The sequence below is a fragment of the Musca vetustissima genome, unplaced genomic scaffold (genome assembly GCF_032173495.1).
Source record: "Musca vetustissima isolate MV318-11 ecotype Yass unplaced genomic scaffold, APGP_CSIRO_Mvet_v1 utg24174, whole genome shotgun sequence".
Classification (NCBI taxonomy): Eukaryota; Metazoa; Arthropoda; class Insecta; order Diptera; family Muscidae; genus Musca; species Musca vetustissima.
Window position 1 is genome coordinate 55,284 of NW_026875529.1, and position 19,695 is coordinate 74,978.

At 36.0% G+C, this 19,695-nt stretch overlaps 2 protein-coding genes and 1 long non-coding RNA gene across 3 annotated transcripts; all 3 read right to left on the bottom strand.

Moving 5' to 3' along the window:
* Positions 1-16: 16 nt before the first annotated feature.
* On the bottom strand, positions 17-6,289 carry LOC133338008 (BTB/POZ domain-containing protein KCTD3). Its single transcript, XM_061546194.1, has 4 exons — positions 6,166-6,289; positions 1,798-3,104; positions 1,606-1,725; positions 17-960 (listed from the first exon to the last, which is right to left on the bottom strand). The coding sequence occupies exons 1-4, from the start codon at positions 6,219-6,221 to the stop codon at positions 17-19; spliced, it is 2,427 nt and encodes an 808-aa protein (XP_061402178.1). The 5' UTR covers positions 6,222-6,289.
* Positions 6,290-7,406: 1,117 nt separating this feature from the next.
* On the bottom strand, positions 7,407-8,658 carry LOC133338009 (pre-mRNA-splicing factor ISY1 homolog). Its single transcript, XM_061546195.1, has 4 exons — positions 8,641-8,658; positions 8,341-8,363; positions 8,115-8,275; positions 7,407-8,047 (listed from the first exon to the last, which is right to left on the bottom strand). The coding sequence occupies exons 1-4, from the start codon at positions 8,656-8,658 to the stop codon at positions 7,407-7,409; spliced, it is 843 nt and encodes a 280-aa protein (XP_061402179.1).
* Positions 8,659-18,286: 9,628 nt separating this feature from the next.
* LOC133338007 (uncharacterized) lies at positions 18,287-18,884 on the bottom strand. The gene is made up of 2 exons (XR_009754622.1): positions 18,627-18,884; positions 18,287-18,364 (listed from the first exon to the last, which is right to left on the bottom strand). It is a non-coding gene; the product is annotated as an uncharacterized LOC133338007 (long non-coding RNA).
* Positions 18,885-19,695: the final 811 nt, after the last annotated feature.

The window sequence follows — 19,695 nt, forward strand, 5'->3', positions numbered from 1 at the left end:
ACGTTGCTACCGTATTTCATTCACTGACATTGCCGCCACGCAATTGCCCCGACGAACATCCCGGCTGTTGATGCTGCTGCGGAACATGTTGCACTGACGATAATGTCGACGATGTAGATGCTCCCGCATTTGCTGTCGATGCTGATCCCGCCGGTTGTTGCTGCTGTAGCGACTGATTGAGTAGGGCCAAATTACTGGCTTTCATACGTGCTATAGTGTTGTTGTGTGCCATGCCTGCCAGAGCTGAGAGACATGGTGACATACAAGGCGTTGAGCAGAGGCTATTACTGATCTCACATTGGTCAAGTAGGCGGAGTAGCTCGTTGGTGTCGGGTCCGCCATTGATTTTCTGCTTCTGGTGGTGGTTTTCGTCCTTTTTGAAAAACAACGCCAGCGCCGTTGTGAGATCCCACATTTGTATGTTGCCATTACAGTGGCCGGTCAGTATGAAACGTGAACCCATGCGTGACGATACTTCACATTCGTGTACGCAGAACGATGTAATCGATGAACCATCAACCGATTTAATAACACAAACACGATCACCGTTCGAAGCCAAACGAACGTATAATTGATCGGTTTCCGGTACAACTTTCTGTACAAAAATCTGTTCATCATAATCGCCATAGGGTCCGAAGTCGTTACCCGCCACATAGCTATAATTGGTTTCCGTTGCATCGAGTGATACAATTTTAAATGATGCCTCCGGGGTAGAACCCGGCTGGGTCGATAACATACCACGAAATCGTGTTAGGCTCCATGTTCGAACATGATGATATTCACTACACACAGAAACTAAATACTTTTCGGAGAGCATAACTTTTGTCACTGGACTCTGATGGACCGTGAAGGTTTCGAATAAATGAGGACCATGTCCAGCCGTTTCGGGATGTTGTACAATTATGCGAACTGCACCACTTTTAGTACCATAGGCAATTTCAATCCAATTACCACTGATGCCTAAAATAAATGAAAAAATGTTCATGAGGTCTAGGTGTTGAAAAATGTTCAATGATCGGAAATCTAAGGACTAGTTTCTATAAAAAAAAAATCGCAAGATCCTAAGGACTACCTTTTTCAATAGGAAAAATCTTCAGTATCTGAGAAACATATATATAAAAAAAAAAACATTCGTCAGGAACCTGGGCATTACTTTTTTCTTTAAAAACTACTCATGACAATTTTTTTCTATAGAAAGAAATTCTTAGGGCTCCTTTTTTCTATGGAAAAAACTTTTTCAGGACCTGAGAACTATTTTTTTTATAGAAAAAATTCGTCAGGAACCTTTGGACAATTTTTTTTTATAAAAAAAATCCTCAGAAGCTGAGGACAATTTTATATAAAAAAATCCTCAGAAGCTGAGGAATACTTTTTTTATAAAAAAAAATCCTGACGCCCTGAGGACTACTTTTTTCTATAGAAAAAAAAATTCTCAGAAATACTTTTTTCTGTAGAAAACAAATGTCAGAGCCTGAGGACTGGGTTTTTCTACAGTAAAATATATCGTCAGAAGCTTGTAGACTACTTTTTTACCACCCAGGATCCGAAAATGAATCTTTGTAATAAAAAAAAATGACCTGAATATTTAGTGGCAAAAATACTCACTTGATGTCTTCGGTGTTAAATATACTGATATGGCTGTGATTGGATCCAAATTTGGATCTTTATACAATTCCGTTACCAACAGATCATTATCTTTCATGCGCAAGGGGAACTTTTGCATATCTGCAATAAACGAAAATATTATTTAATACCATTCGGAACCATCCGAAACAAAGAAACAACTATCAAACTCACCTATATAATAAATCGAACCATTATTGCAACCCAACAAAAGAAAAGACCCCGCAGAATCGAATGACAAAACCGGTACTAAATCCTGAATTTGCCAATGCTGTGTCATGGCATGCCAGACACCAATCTTGCCAGAAGATGATGAAGACAATGCTACCAACTGACTGCCAATGAAAAATAAATGTTCTACGCGTACATTTAAATTAAATGTTCCAATATCCGTTTTGTCACCACCCTCTTGGATACTCCACAAACGTATTTGACTGCCATACGAAATGGCTATCATTTTACTGGGAATTGCCTCACCGGTGGACATATTAACTTTGGAATTTATGGCAATTCGCTCAATGGTCGAATCAATATACGGTGAGGTGAAAACCAATTGCCAACCATTCGAATCTTTGACCCGATAACAGGCCACAAAATGAGCATAGGCTACGGCAAACCAATTTTGATGGGCCTTAATAATTTGCACTCGAAGTGGATCGACCCAATTCGATGTGAGTGTTGGTGAAAATACCAAACCAACATCGTTGCGTATGAGTTTATTCAAATCAGCCGAAGAGTTTCGAGAATGACGCATAAAGTCGAGAGAAGGATTTCGAGAGTGTTCACCACGTGTTGTCGATGGCCAACAACGATTGTCGGGGGCAGCTGAATTGCCGCGACCCACACGCAAATCCCATGATGAATTACGAGAATGAGAAGAATGACGATTCGAGACAACGTTAGAGGGTTCTGGTACACGTACCATGGAACCAGGTCTAGCATTACCACTTGTCGATGATGATGCTGCAGCAGCAGAGGTTGATGGCAAGCATGGTTCTAGGGGTACGGGTGGTGGAGGTGCTGCTGCGGCTGCTGTAGTTGCTGCACTAATTCGAGAAGAATTTGAATTATCGTGGCCTGTGCCAGCTGTTGCTGCTGCTGGTGGTGGTGGTGCAACATTCTGCTGTTGCTGCGGATTAATAATTATATTATCATTTGGTGGTATTGGTGGTGCTGGCAAGAATCCATAAAACAATACATCTCCACACGACGAATGATTTAAATCTTCACACAAAGCCAAACGTTTAACCAACGGTGTCAAACCATAGTATTCCGTTTCATGACGCAGTGCTCGAATTTCACAATTCTTAACATCGATCTCCTTGGTACGTAAATAATTTAAAATGATCGAAAAGAGCGCTGGATCGCGATCAATGAATATTGCACCAGTTTCATCTTTTAAACTTGAAATTCGACCACTTAAGAGTGCCGTAAAAAATGTATCCGGTATCCATGTTAATGTTTGACGCGAAGTTGAAAATCTGCAAAAAAAGGAATTAAATTTATATTTGGATTTTTTACACCAGCTGAAGGGATTATGTTCTGAGAAAAATACCGACACTTACGCTTGGAAAGCTGGTATAAAAACTTCAATATACAGGAAACCAATTGAGACCTTTATGTGGGAACTAGAACTCTTAAATTTGAAATGAGGGTCACTGATGAAGTGTAGAATAGATGTAACAAAGGGTTTTTCGAACATTTGAACTATAAGTATCCAAAAGTACTAAAATGTACTACATTTGATACAATTTCCAAGCATGTGAATGGATAGAGCTAAAAACATGAAATTTGGAATGCGAATTAAGGTCGTATAGACCCTACGATATGGGTGACGTAGGGGATGATAGATACCAAGCAACGGCTCTGATTGGCTTTAACATGGCAAATCTTGCTCCCTCTTTCATCTCAATTGTGGACACTGGCCGCATGATTGTATCACCGAAGCACCGAATCCTGGAAAAGACCCACGAAACACACATCGACACATTTCACCCATTCGACAACTATAAAGCCGCATCCGTTCAGATGTGTTTAAAGCCCTGTCTGCGTTTGGCATTCGTGCAAAATTAGTAATCGTGTGACCTTTTTCAGCATCCTGCTGGAAAAGGTCATACGAGAGGCAAAGATGAACAGAAATGACGTCTACACCAATAACATCGACATCATAATGGGTCGTACATTGCGAGCGGTAACAGCCACCTTTGAACGAATTGAGAAGGAGTCTGCCAAAGTGGTACTGACAGTAAATGGCAAGAATACCAATGTATCAACGCCCAAGACATCCAGTAGACTTGGGCCAACTGTGGAACTTAAGAACTACAGCTTCGAGGTAGTGAATGATTTTATATACATCGGTACTGCCATAAGCAAAAATAAATAACATCAGCTTTGAAATCCGGAAAAGAGGCAGGTCTTGAAGTGTGTGAGAGAAAAATGCTCCGAAAGATCTACTGGCCGATCTGCGTCGAAGATGAATATCGGCGTCGAATGGACCACTAGATTTACAACTATACACGGACATCGACAAAAGACCACCCAAGAATGGTTACAAAATGAGGTTCCTCATTTTCTTCATTTCCAGCGCATAATGGCCACCAAAATCTCCGTATACAAATCCGTTGGACTATTGTGTCTGGAGTATTTTAGAAAGCAAGGTTGGCACTAAAAATGGGCCAAAATACCGCAGAGAAACATTCGGGCAGCGTGTGACGGTTTCATTGCCCGTTTGAACAAATTGCGTTCCAAAGGCAAGCGCAATTCGAATAAATCTAAACTTTTTCTAAAAATGCATTTTCACTGTTAATGCATTTTTACTATGTTGTTTTCCAATAATTTTTAGTATTTTTTCTTTAGAGACAGACCTTCACACAAAACACGACTTAAATATTCCTTATTGCCTTCATACATTCCGTGGCAATATTTGGTTGAGCATGCATCGTTATTAATAGGATTTCCAATGGAATTTTATTTGTTTTCGAGTTAAAAATTTTGCATACAAAATTTTTATTTGTTTTCGAGTTAAAAATTTTGCCTACAACCAATTATAATATTCAAACTCATCATAGAATAAATATTGTGTAGATACTTTTCATAAAAAAAAATATTTAATACTTATATTTTTGTAGTCAGATCCCTTAAAATTTATTAGCGGAAAATTTCGCAAAAAATTTCATCACATTCTCCCACTCCCTGCAGTCCAGAATTACTAATTTGTCCCCCTAATATCCAGTAGTGTTGGCGGGTTATTTCGGATAGCATTTGTATTTTGTTTTTGCAAAATAATCAGGCTAAATCTCAGTTTGTTGTTTTTATAAAAACAACTATTTTTTTGGTGGGGAAAGTATGGCATTGTCCACCAAGGGATAAGACAGGGAATATTCAAAACAAAGTAGCATTTAAATAATATCAAGCAAAAATATTTTAGATCAAGAATAGAGTTTCAATGGGATATTTGCAGGTGTTGTCAATTTTAACCATTCGATATATAACAACAACAATATTATAATTAATGTTATTATTTATGTTAGGAATAGGAAAAATAGATACGAGTCATTTTCAAAATATTTGTTTTATATATTGATATTGATAAGAAAAAAACTATGTCTATCTACGAGACAAATGTGTAAAACTATAATATTAAAAAAATTTCCATCCAACACCATCATGTTCCAGAAGAAAATTCTTTTCATTTTTTTTCTTATGTAGTAACTATAATTTGTATATTGTTATAGTTAATGCTTACATTGCATACTTTGTTGTATATTTGGAAAATAAAATAAATACATAAGAACAAATTCATTATGATATCCAAAACCAATGGCTTCTGGACGACGACTATTCTTAAAGAAATGTGATATCTATTTAAAAAAAATGAAGAATATACACAACAACAACACGCCACGCATCAACAATAACAACTCATCATCATCAGCAGTAAAACAAAACAACAAGAAGCTCAACAACAATCAAAGCAGAATTTGTTTGTTGAACAACATAGAACTTGATTATAACCTGATATCATTTTTAGCGGAAATATGAGTTCTATATTCAATAATTTGTTATTCTTTGCAAAAACTATTCATGTATGACTGTGGCGTTATTCATTTTGCATTCAATCATATTAATGTTTTGAAATAAATATATGTACATGGTGTTCATTCATCCAATTGTTGCCTTCAATGGTGCCGCTGCCGCTAACCCATTAAACTGTTACTGCTTGTGGGGGCATCCGCGGTAAAAAAAAAAACAATAACACATATTGCGTAGATAAGCCACACAGAAAGACACAACAATGATTGTTGTGACCCCAAAAATAACTATGGAAAACAAATCACTCGATGGGTATATATGCTGGAATGTTACTTTCAGCACAACAAACAGCAACACGGTGGGTTGGGGTATACACAAACATTACTAACATTACTTCACACATAAACTCGGGGCCAGATGACAACAAATTTACATCACCCCAAATTGTATTTTCTATGTTTTTTGTGATCAATTTGATCTGTAATTATGAAAAAAAAAAACAAAACTTACCTCTGACCCCCTACATTTAGATTCACTAAATCACCACTATGAGCAAAGTAGGACATGTCTTGCACAATTCCTACAACGACCCACTAATATTTGTTGGCTTCTTAGTGAGGTGCCCCACTTAGTGGTGATTGAGCTGCTGCTGCCGCTGCTGTCTTCTTCCGCGATTCTTTCAATGATCCGTGTTTTGTTGTTATTGCTGTTGTTGTGTGGACGTGTACACCAATTGTTTCTTAAACAAATGCCAATATACAAATGAGAGACGACGATTGTATTAAACAAATTTTATGACGATGAACCATAAAGTTCAAATGTACTATTCACTGATATGAATGACGGGAACTATTTGCAAATGATACGAATAGAGAATAGCCCAAGGTATATTTAATAAGGTAGCCGCATCTGTTGGTGCAATAAATGTTGTTGTAATGTTGAACCAAAAAATTAAAAAACTAAATTATAAATGAAAATCTCCGAATTTCGAAGAGGTTGTTTGGCAATACTTTTATTAACATTTTCTACAAGAATTTGTGTAAAAAAATCTTGTCAATCTGTTTGTTTTGGCAAAATATTTTTGATATATCAAAACACAACAACCGATGTTTGTTGTAGAAATTCGCTGATGCGGCAACCTTGGAATAGCCGTTGATGAAGGTGTGAATATCAGAAAAACAGCTGATGATACAAGAGCTGTGTTCCGGCAAGTACAAGGTCCTAAAACTTGTATGTTTTTAAAGTTTCTTTACAGACAGATGCTAACACCGGCTAACTTCCGCGGACGAGCCTTAAATTAGACTTAAGTCATTCTCTGTTTTTTGGGCGATGAAAAGGATTATTCGCTGCCAATTGTCAATGCTTTGGCATTGTCCATATAAAAATGACTAAGCCTAAGCTCTACCTCTTGCCCGCTTGAGGGTGCTAGACGATTTTTTAATCCAATCAGGGGATAAAAATGATTTGATACCGTTTATAATGTAGGTAGACGATATACCCCTAACCTAAGAATTTCGACCGATTTTGGGTATTTTGAATACCCATCTCATGTTATAAGGCATATAGGTACGACCCTAGATCTGTCAAAGGAGTATAAATTTCAGAAGAACTCAGATTGGGAACAATTCGATTGTGGGGAGAAAACTACACGATTCTCTAATTTTTCGCGTTTTTCCATAAAATTTTAATATTTTTGCAAAAATTTTTTTAAATAAAACAGTCAGTGTTTATAACTAATTTTTTATTATTAATCATTCATCTAAACCACCAGCATATTTTTCCAACAATTCTTGTTTACGTTTTCTCAACAACGCTTCTTCGACATCTTTTTGTGTTGGTACCGGAACATGTGCAGTAAACTTGGGTGCCAGCAATTCCATTGGATTTCCCTCTTCAGATTTTTTAGCATCTTCAGCGGCTTCTCTTGCTGGTATTGATAGCGGATAAATATCATCATCACCCTCTTCATCGTCGTCTAAATCAATATGACCATCTCGAGCCATTTTCTCTTTCCATTCTCGTACCGCCGTCTGAACAGCCAATTGTTCAATACGTTCCTCCAATGGTATCAGAATGCCATCGTCGTCATCACGATACCCATAATATTCGGCATCGACATCTTTCATTAATTCCGCCCGAGTTTTACGCGGTGGTGGTGGAGGTTCTTGTTCAAAAAGTTCTCGTACTCCGGGCAAATCTTTGGCAGCACCGAAATATTTATAGCCACGATTTCCCGGTACTTCACGGCCCTCGGCATCGAACATTTTCGGTCCATATCGTCGATAGTGTGGTCCACCCAAGGCTGATATTTGATTTTCCCAATGACGTTTTTCCCTCAGCAATTTGTTAATTTCGTCGTTCAAATCGCGTATACGGAATTCACCAAGACCGGCTGTAAAGAAATTAAGAAAAGGTTTTATATTTATTGGAAACAATATATGACGTTGTGTGTCCCTTACCATTTTGTATTTGGGCCACCTTATTTGAAATTTCTCTAATAATTTCTAAACGATATTTTTCACATTTTGGCAAATCTTGGCATTCCGATGCCAAATAAGGGCGCCTATCCTTTTCGCCCGATTCAATTTCTTTAGCGGCACGCCACCGTGCCAGCGTGGTCCTACATTGTAAATATTTTCGTATTAAAAAAATGAACTCTCTTGTATAAGATAACGTTTAACTTACATAGCCTTTTCCGCATTACGAGCCTAAGGAGAGAGAAAAGTATTAACATTTAGTTTGTAATAATTTAATAAATAAATATTATAAATAATATAAATTTACCATATTTCACTGTTGCAAAGAGTGGGAAAAAAAGAAAACAAACGTTTGTTTATGTTTGGAACCCCACCGTCGGTCATAAGTTTTCCATCGCCGTCATAGCGGGGTGTTGCCAGGGCCGAATTCACAAAATAACAGGGCGAAAAATAATTATTTATTTGACTAAGGCGAATTGAAAGGAAAAAGTATAATCGGAATCAGTACTTCCGTTATTTGTATCATGGTCCTATAATAGCTGTGTCTACTCAATATTTGAAAATAATTGTTCCCAAATGTTACTGAATGTTGTCTGTTTACTCCAAAGTCCAGTAAAGAGCGAGCGGAAAGAGAGAGATACGCTGAGAACTTGCTGAATTTTACTGGCTAAATTTCTTCCAGTAAGATTTATCAAAGTCAAGAAACATTTTTTATTCGCACGAAAATATATATAGGAGCTATATATTAATCTGAATCGATTTTTAACGAAACTTAACACATATCATTCTAGACTTAATTCAATATAATTTATAATTCTCGAAACTTAGAACACATCAATCTAGGCTTAATTCAATACGCTATGCCAAATTTCGTGCAAATCAAAAGATATATAGGTACTTCGGTGCACCATTTATATATGGAAGCTATATATAAATCTGAACCGATTTTTACGAAACTTAAGACACATAATTCTAGACTGAATTCAGTACGCTATGCCGAATTTCGTACCAATCGAAAGATGTATAAGATCTTTAGTGCAACATTTACCTTAAATCGGACGAAAATATAAATGGGATCTATATCTAAATCTTAACCGATTTTCACGAAACTTAACACACATCACTCTAGACCTAATTCAAAACGCTATGCCGAATTTCGTAGAAATCGAAAGATGTATAGGGTCTTTAGTGCACCATTTACATTAAATCGGTTGAAAATATATATGGGAGCTATATACATAAATCTGAACCGATTTTTCTCATTTCAATAGGGTTCTTCCTTGGGCAAAATTAATGAGCTGTGCCAAATTTCATCCAATTCGAATCCTAAATGGGATCTGTAACTTGTTTACAATTTAACATGGATAGACAGACGGACGGTCGGACATGCATAAATCGACTTAAAAAGTGATACTATGCATATTCTCAAAAGAAACCATGTGTCTATCTCGTTTTCTTTTGCCTGTTACAAACATATGCACAAAGTGTGGTGAAGGGTATAAAAACTCCCTTCAGCTCGTTAAAAATGACTGCGCTCAGATCGTCTATAAGACTACTTTTCACTCGTCTATAAAGACTCCCTTCAGGTCGTCTATATAAACTACCATCAGAGCGACTATAAAGACTTCCTTCTGATCCTTTAGCTCGACTATACAGGCTTCGCTCAGCTCGTTTATCTGTTCCACTCAACTTGTCTATAAAAAATCCCTTCAGCTCTTCTATTAAGACTTCCTTCATCCTATCTTTAAAGACCACTTCAGCTGGTTCTGGAAGAAAATGTTAAGCTCGTCCATTGAGACTCCCCTCAACTCGTCAAAAATATTATTTTCAGCTTGTTTATAAAAACTTCCATCTATGCAATTATAAAAACTCCTTCTGCTCGTTAAAAATGACTGCGCTCAGCTTGTCTATAAGAGTACTTTCCTACTTTCAGCTCTATCTTTCAAATTTTTTTGTATCATGAAATTTCAGAATCGTGTATGATTGTTGTTGCAGTTCTCCCTTGATTCTTAAAATGACACCATCCATTAGTACTATTTCGTACGGTTTACCAAATTGCCTACATTGTTTTTCATCACCGAAAAATATCTGATGAATGTGCAGTGCACGCGTGTGTGTGTGTACAATGGGATTTGTTTATATTATGGTTCGGCGAATGGGTACTTGTTGCTGTTGTTGCTGTCGTCCAAATCGATTTGTTTATTTTAAAGCTGGGCTGTGATGCGAACGTCTTGTGTCATTTCTCAAACAGATTCTGAACGATAAGGATCAAAATCATCGAAGAATAAAAATCAAAATCAATCCCGTCTTGTGTCAACTAAAAAAAAAGTATACATACAAAATTCTGAAGTGCGTATCTAAACAGTTTTGAAATAAATTAACAAAATAAGTAAAGATGCCGGAAATTTTTGAAATTCCTACACTATCAACTGGTGCCATACCGGTAAGTATCTCGATCATATGTATTTATTCAAAATTGTGAAATAGGCCTGGCCATTGTGAAATTAATTATAATCCATGCTTTGATTTTCCACAGCGTTTCATGTCGGGCGAATTTATAGATTGTCCTGTTCTACAAGTATTGGGCGCTGAATGTAGCACCCAATCGGAAACTGAACGTATCCTACTGTGGCTATCGGATGGTGAATATTACAATAGTTATGTGATGATGGTACCACAATTGAATTCAATGTTCCACGAGCGCAAATTACAAGAATTTACTATAATTCGAGTGGACAAGTACATGTTGTCACATTTAAACGAACACAAAATGTAAGTATTTGAGCCATAATGTGACATAGGCAACGAAGTGATCTAAAGGATATGTTGCTATACGAGCCATCAATGTCGTATGCCGGGTAGAAAGTGAAAGCCTATTATGGTGTTGATGGCTCCTGTACAACAACCTTGACAGGATTATATTCGATTTGACTCAAGTATGGATGAACAACAGGAGGGAGTCATTATAGACAAGCCTAAGGGGAGTCTTTAAAGACGAACTGAAGTTTATCAGTATAGACAAAATGAACGAAGTCTTCATAAGGAGTTGAAGGAAATCTCTAAAAACGAATGGGAGAAGTCTTTATAGACGAGCTGAATGTGAGACTTAATATACGAGAAAAAAATAGTTTTTATGGACGTACAGAATGGGGTTTTTGGACGCTCTGAAGGGAATCTATAAAGAAAAGATAAAGGGAGACTTAATAGACGACCAGAAGAGAGACTTTATTCAACTCGTTTATTAAGAGAAACTTTATACACGAGCTGAAAGAGAGTCTTTATAGATGAGCTGAAAGATAATCTCTATAGACAAGCTGGGAGTCTTTGGAGACAAACAGGAGTCTTTACAGCGATAACGTATGCTTATTGATAAAGCTCCGCTAGTAAATTTTTCATAGTATATGAATGACCTGTGTGTGTCATTCATATACTATGACATAATCAAAATGATCATATTTTTGGATTTTGATAAAGAAAAACCATCACTCCGATGATATTTTTTTTTCAAAAATACCAAATGTAAAATAGTTTAAACCAGTAAGAAAAGTTCAAAAGTCAGACGGAGCCGATTATATGATACCCTTTACCACTTTGGGTACATACAAGTGATGTTCATATCGATCATTTGCCGCAAGAGAGGCATAACTCAAAAAATGTGATTTTTGAGTGAATGATGCACGATTGTATGCTATAATATAACTCAAGTTGTGTAAAAATTTCATATGAATATCTCTTACTCACTCTTATTGAGAAGCTGTAAAAGTTCCTATGTCCCATATAAAGTGTGAGTAAATTGAAAACTTAAAACGCATTTTCTGTAAAATTGTTTTTTTGAGTTATGCCTGTCTTGAATCAAATGAGCGATATGTGCAATATCCTTTAGATAGAATAGGCATAGGAGGACCATTGAAATGGAATCGGACGAAATTAACTGCGTGAAGTAAAAAGATATATGAACTAAATTAAAACAACCAAAATATTACATACATCAATCTAGACCTAATTTAGTAATCTGTGCAAAATTTTGTCTCAATCGGCCTATCTTTTACTCCATTTACATAAAATCGGACGAAACTATATATGGGAGCTATATCTAAATCCAACCCGATTCCAACAAAACTTCGCATACATAAATCTGGGCCCAATTCAATACTCTGTGCAAAATTTTGTCTCAATCGGACCAATATTGGCAGTATGGTGCTCCATTTACATAAAATCGGACTAAACAATATATGGGAGCTATATCAAAAACTGAACCGATTTTCTCCAATTTCAATAGGGTTTGACCTTGGGCCAAATAAGTGACATGTGCCAAATTTCATCCAAATCGGATCGTAATTGCGACCTGTACTTTCTTCACAAAAATACAATGACGGACGGACATGCGTAAATCGACTCAAAGTGAAACTTGATTCCTTTTGCTTGTTACAAACATATGGACAAAGACATAATTCCCTGTACTACTGTGTGGTGAAGGGTATAAAAATGAAGTTAGTCAATGAATTTACAAGATAATGATGTTGCCTACACATGTTATACCCTCAGCCTATCAGAAGAGGTTGCTCTATAGAAATATATGATCGAATGTTTGTGGGTGTGGTACCACAAGGAGTGGATCGATGGGTGACATCTTCGGACTCGATCTAGGATTGGTAAAAGTATTACGATTTGGACCAAAATTAATTTGATTTAGAATTGACAAATTTTCCAAATTCTATTTTTTTCTGTGGGGGAGATGCCAATGGGTCCCATCTTCGGACATGGTCTAGCCAAGGTAAAAGTATTACGATTTGCAATGTTTGGATTAAAACGAATTGTTATATAGAATATTTTTTTCCAATGTTTGACACTTTTTGGGGGAGATACAAGACAGACGGACATTTGTAAATCGACTAAAAATTATCCGAAACGGATTTGGCCCAAACCAAAGAAACATTTTTGCCATTCAGCAAGATGTATATAAATATTTGAGAGCGATATGTGTACAGTACCAATAAGTGTATACAGTCCAAATAATTTAATTAAATCGTTTCGTATTCGAATTGTACAGATTCTACCCCCAAAAATATTTTTGATTTTTGATTTTTGTAGAATAGAACCTAAACTCAGTGTGTTGCGTAATAAAACACACACCTTCTCACCTTTATAGGGTTAGTTGAACGTCCGTATTACCCAAATACGCAAGAACCATATTTACTTGTGTGTCAATTGAAAACAGCGAAAATGGATAAAAACATTTTCCAAGGTTTATTCATCTCGAAAAAAAATCCACAATCATATTTTATATCCACTGTCTTATATTCCTTAAATCTCAAATTGGAATTTTATAAAACTTCAACATGTTGAGTTCTCATATATCGATCAGGTCTACAAGATCATTTCATTGTTTTAACAACAACTTCAAGAGATAACACAGATCGGGAAAAGATTACCCGTTAAAGGAATAGAGTTTTGTTGTTGTTGTTGTTCCAAAATGAACAAACCAAAATATGAATGAAATATTTCCAACTTATGTGTGTGTAAACATGTAATGTTACACACATGTTGTCACACAATGTAATTAGTTCCGCATCGAATTACATCAACAAAGAACAAATATTGAAATTCGATACTCTTTAACAGCGAACTACAATCCAAACGTAGGTACTTGAAAATAGTAACATATTTGTTCATTATGGACAAAATTTGACCATTACACCCTGCAGTTCGTAACAATGTCGGACATAAATAAGAATATATGTTTGGTGCCGCTGCCATATAATTTTTTATACCCTTCACCACACTGTGGTATAGGGTCTTTATGTCCATTATGGACAAAATCTGACCATTACACCCTGCAGTTCGTAACAATGTCAGACATAAATAAGAATATATGTTTGGTGCCGCTGCCATATAATTTTTTATACCCTTCACCACACTGTGGTATAGGGTCTTTATGTCCTTGAGCATATGTTTGTAACAGGCGATAGGAAACGACATAGACACATGATTCCTTTTGAAAATATGCATAGAATCACTTTGTGAGTCGACATATACTTGTCCGTCCGTCTGTCTATGTTAAATTGTAAACCAAGTACAGGTCGCATTTATGATCCGAATTCGATGAAATTTGGCACAGCTCATTTATTTGGCCCAAAGACGAACCCTATTGAAATTGGAAAAAATCGGTTCAGATTTAGATATAGCTCCCATATATATTTTTGTCCGATTTTTATTTTATATATCTTTCGATTTGTGCGAAATTTGGCAACAAAGTCCTTATATATCTTTCGATTTGCACGAAATTTGGCATAGCGTACTGAATTAAGTCTAGAATGATTTGTGTCAAATTTCGTTAAAATCGGTTTAGATTAAGATATAGCTTCCATATATATTTTCGTCCGATTTAATGTAAATGTTGCACCAAAGTCCCTATATATCTTTCGATTTGTACGAAATTTGGCATATTGTAATGAATTAAGTCTAGAATGAAGTGTGTTAAATTTTGTAATAATCGGTTTAGATTTAGATATAGCTCTCATATATATTTTCGTCCGATTTAATGTGTTCATTTTATTTCAGAGGTGTATTGCTTATTATGGAAATGTCTGTTCTTATACCGGGTGAACAAGTTGCAACAAAAATTGGTGAGCCTATTCCTTTTCAAGTCCGCCCCTCTTTCGGTGATACAAATAGCCTTTTGCCTAGCCTCACAATTGGCGTCTTGCCGGTAAGTATAGCCTTATTTAAAGTAAATCTAAACTAAATTATCACTTATTTTTAAATTTTAAAAATATATTATTATTATAGAATATATTATTATAGAATTTGAAGTAAATGTATAATATATATATATATATATATATATTCAAATGTATTTAGTCATTTGTTGTGGTATGAAATTAACATGTTATGTTTTGGTTGTTTCAGCGTCTTATGTTGCGAAGACATATAGACCGTCCCGTTCTACAAATTTTGGGAGCTAAACTTTTAAAAGGCGGTTCAGCTGATCGTCTTCGAGTGCTCGTATCGGATGGTAAATATTTTAATAGTTATGCAATGCTTGCCACACAATTGAATGCAATGTACCATGAGGGGAAATTCCAAGAGCGTACTATTATTCGAGTGGACAATTACATAATAAGTAGGGTCGAAAGAAATGATAAAAGGTAAGTTTTTATATAATGTATATATAGGTATATTCTATATACCTATATGATATTATATTCTGCAAAGTATATTCCTAAAACTACAATAAACTATTTTTAACATTCAGCCTTATTCTGGATATTCGCTAGGGAGATATTTCGCATGTGAAAAGGCGTAGAATCGGGCTTTAAGACATAACCATCCACACGTTGATCACCCTTATGGGTGACATTTTTGGGTGGGGAATCGACAGACATCGCCTCTGTCGCAGGTTGCCTCTGAAGTTTTTTGCCGGCAAGTGCCGACACAGGACCTGTTGTAGTCAGACTTGATGTCGGTCCGTCAACAGGGTCTGCGCTTCCTTCGTTAATACTACAACAATCCTCCTGTGTAGACTTGGCTGGGATCACCGTGGTGTTCAGCTCATCATCTGTTAGGGTAAGATTCAGTAGCAGTTCCTCCGGAAGCGTGTCCCCACATTGCTCTTCCGGCATCAGTCTGTATAACTGGTCGAAGAGTTCCTTACTTTGCTCCTCTAGACTATCGCGGATAACTTTTAGAGTCCCGTGTAGGTCTTCCCCTCCCAGAACTACAGTCCTGTCAGCCAGATACTGATTTTCATCAGTCTTGACATGCTCATTTGCTGGCGCGCTCGATAACTCTGAAATGGAGTAACCGATTTCATGCAAACTTTGCTCATCGTAATATTTTTGCCAAACTTAATTCATGTTCAAGTTCCGCTACCTCCCCACAAAATGGTCAAAATTGTGGAAAAAATTATTTTATAATATCATGTGAACGGACAATCTGAATTGAATAAAACTTTTCACAACCTATTATCTTCACCAATCCTAGATCATGTCCGAGGTTGGGAGCCATTGGTCTACCTCTTCTTGTACCTCCCACACAATTTGTCACAATTTTCAATATTTAGAAATTCATTATTAGGGGAAAGGAATGTCCCATTTGAACCGTAGTTTGCATAACCTATTATCTCCACCAAGTCTTGATCATGTCCGAATATAAGAGCTATTGGTCCACTTCTTCTTATACCTCCCACACAACTGATCACAATTTTCAATATTTATGTGTTCATTATTAGAAGAAAGGAATGTCCGATTTGAACCAAATTTTGCACAAAATTTTATCGTTATCAAAGCTAGATCAGTTCCAAAGATGGGACCCATTGGTCCACTCCTTCTGGTATCTCCCCCCATAGAGGGTCAATATTTTATAAACTAGCCCGGGACTTTTATTAAACTTCTCTAAGGTGATGAAAGAACAGCATAATATATCAAAATATATTATAAAAATATATATATATATATAAACAAACCAATTTTTTCTTTTCAGTTTTCAACGTCCTGTATTGATCATTATAGAACTCACTGTTCTTATGTTGGGCGAAAAAGTTATGACAAGAATAGGCGACCGACCTACAAATTATGTCGAATCGTCTGAATTTACTCAAGGCACAATTTCAATGGCTAATTTCCCATTGGAGGTATGCTTTGTTTATTTATATATTTTTAAATTAAATTTAAAAAAAAATAATTGTTCTTATATATTTCTTTGCTGATTTAGTCCACCACTGATGGCGAACCATTGCCTAAACTATCAACCGATGTCTTGGTGGTAAGTATAAACATTACAATTTTAAGCCAGCTAAGGCTTCAAATTACAATCATAATACAATACAAAAAACCAAATTGCCGGAAAATTTGCGTTGGCATTGTGAAAGTTTACATCGGGAGGTAACCTAAACAAGGGCGGCAATAAATATAAAAATAATTCTTTTTTTAGGCTTCAAACCGATCACATTCGGAGTTTGTGCCAGTTTTTCTTACTAGATGTCGTTTTAGAGCAATGATTTAAAAACATTTCTGAAAAAAATGGGACACGGAAAAGACCCATTCGCGTGTCAATTAAGGATTAACATATTAGTGTAAACGTAAACTTTCAAAACGCCGATACATTTGGCTTCTATTTTTAACACCTCTTTCATAATCCATTTGAAAATATCCGATAATTATCAAAAAAAAAAAAAAAATCGAAATTTGATTACTCTTTTCTTGTTTTGCAGCCTATGATGTTGGGCAAAGAGATCAAACGTCCTGTTCTACAAATATTGGGAGCTAAACTCATAAAGTATGATAATACGGAACGTGTTCGATTACATATATCGGACGGTAAATATTACAATAGTTATGCAATGCTTAGCACAAACTTAAATTCAATGTACCACGAGGGAAAATTTCAAGAACGTACTATTTTTATATTGGACAAATATGTAACATGTGCATTTAGTAAAACCGATAGCAGGTAAGGGGCTTTTAAGTCTACTTATATATAGGGTGATATATAAAAAACTGCAACAAAGTCAAACGTCATTATTTTTACATTTTTTTAATTTTATTGAATGAAAGCAAAAAATATCGGAAATAGCATCAAATTTTAGAATAAGTTTAGACGGCCAATGAAACCGTCACACACTGACCAAATGTTGCTCTGCGGTGTTTTGGCCAATTTCCGGCGAAGCGCTAGTATGAGGTGATCTACAATATGGTATTTTTAGTGCCAACCTTGCTTTCCAAAATACTCCAGACACAATAGTCCAACGGATTGGTATCCGGAGATTTTGGTGGCCATTGTGCGCTGGAAATGAAGCGAAAAACCTCATTTTGTAACCATTCTTGGGTGACGCGTGCTAAGTCCTGTTGGAATGTTCAAGGTCTACGGCCAAAAATTTTGCGTGCCCAAGGCTTTAATACACCCTCCAGAATATTTTCGCGATAATCACCCTTATTACGGTAGACGTAGTCGTTGTACGGCAGCTCTCGTAGGCGTAGTCGATTGCGTTGTCGTAGTCTTTTTGGTCGGTATTATGTAAAATTTTCGACAACGCCAAATATTGTAATAGATTTTTCTTTTACTCTGTTACAAAACCAAATCAAAAATTGTTCTTTTAGAAACCTTTTTATATTGTATTGGAAAAACTATGTAATTTTGTTTGTTTTCTAATTAACAAAGTGTTGGACAACGAATGTTTTCTCATCGGAGAAAACCAAATTCGGCAGATCACCACTTTCCGCCAAGCGAAGCAACTCTTTAGCTCTTTTGAGTCAATTTTCTTCCTGTTGCGTTGTAAGTTCTTGCACTTTTTGGAATTTCAATGGCTTTACCCCCGGAGCTCATTTTTCAATATTTGCCGAATGGAATATTGTGATATGTTCAGCACACGAGCCATTTTTTGGCCAATGTTTCGGTTTTGATCAAGTCGCTTCTTTACTTTTCGAACCATTTCTGCTGATGTTGCTGTTTTCTTCCGTCCACTTCCTTGACGTCGGGCTACGCTACCAGTATCACGCTAAAGAGCTGGTACGAGACACAAAAGATTTATTCACATTTAAATGCTGGAGTGCTCTAACGATAGCCACTTGTGGTTTTCCAGCCAAATATAAAGAAATCACACTATGACGCTTGAATTCCATCACGAATAACTTTTTTTCTGGAAAATTCTCACCAAAATGCTTTTGTACGCTTGTAAACAATATAATGAGTTGTCACTGGAATAATTTTAAACAGTTGTCGGACGAGTGGCTTGGAAATGAAGTTGGTTGCAGTTTTTTTCTTCTCACCCTGTATATATATATATGGACAACTCACCGATTGATACTTTCTAAATTGTTTTCTTTCTCGCAGAGTTTTATTGATTGGTTTGAAAATCACTATTCTTATGCCGGGTGATAAGGTTATAAAGAAAATAGGACAACCTTGCAATTATTTAGAATCGCCTGAATTTAATCGAAAAACTATTGTGCCTCAACTATCGACTGGTTCCACGTCGGTAGTGGTAAGTACTAATTAATTATATATATACATATATATATATACATATATATACATATATATATATACATATATATATATATATTTTTGGCAATTCAAAATTGTTTTTCTTAAATATTTATTTGCTGATTTTTAGCCCATTGAAACCAACGAACCATTGCCTAAGCTATCAACGGGCGCCTTGGTGGTAAGTATTGATAGATTTAATCATAGCTGTAATACGAATATAGGTTCGTTGTAATACTAATATGTTTTTATTGTGATTTTTTTCTTTGTTTTAGCCTATTATGTTAAGCAAAGAAATACGACGTCCCGTTCTACAAATCATTGCAAGTAAAATCATAAATCATGGCGATCATAGTCGTGTTCGACTATTCATATCGGATGGTCAATATTTCAATGTTTATGCAATGGTTACCACAACATTGAATTCAATGTACCATGAGGGGAAATTGGAAGAATTGACTATTGTTCGATTAGACAGATACACAATAACGTATGTTCAATGCAAGTAAGTGTCATTATTACGGTATTACATTCGTATTATTGCATCCAATGGTGACATTTCTACTCATTTATTGTCATG

Bases quoted from the DNA above. Each gene is read 5' to 3' on its own strand.
- LOC133338008 (XM_061546194.1), bottom strand. From the start codon at position 6,221: ATGTCCTACTTTGCTCATAGTGGTGATTTAGTGAATCTAAATGTAGGG. The intron at 3,105-6,165 runs GTAAGTTTTGTT...CTTTTTTTGCAG, and splicing joins CTAAATGTAGGGGGTCAGAG to ATTTTCAACTTCGCGTCAAA. The intron at 961-1,605 runs GTGAGTATTTTT...CATTTATTTTAG, and splicing joins TTTAACACCGAAGACATCAA to GCATCAGTGGTAATTGGATT.
- LOC133338009 (XM_061546195.1), bottom strand. The intron at 8,276-8,340 runs GTAAGTTAAACG...TTTACAATGTAG, and splicing joins CGTAATGCGGAAAAGGCTAT to GACCACGCTGGCACGGTGGC. The intron at 8,048-8,114 runs GTAAGGGACACA...ATTTCTTTACAG, and splicing joins GGTGGCCCAAATACAAAATG to CCGGTCTTGGTGAATTCCGT.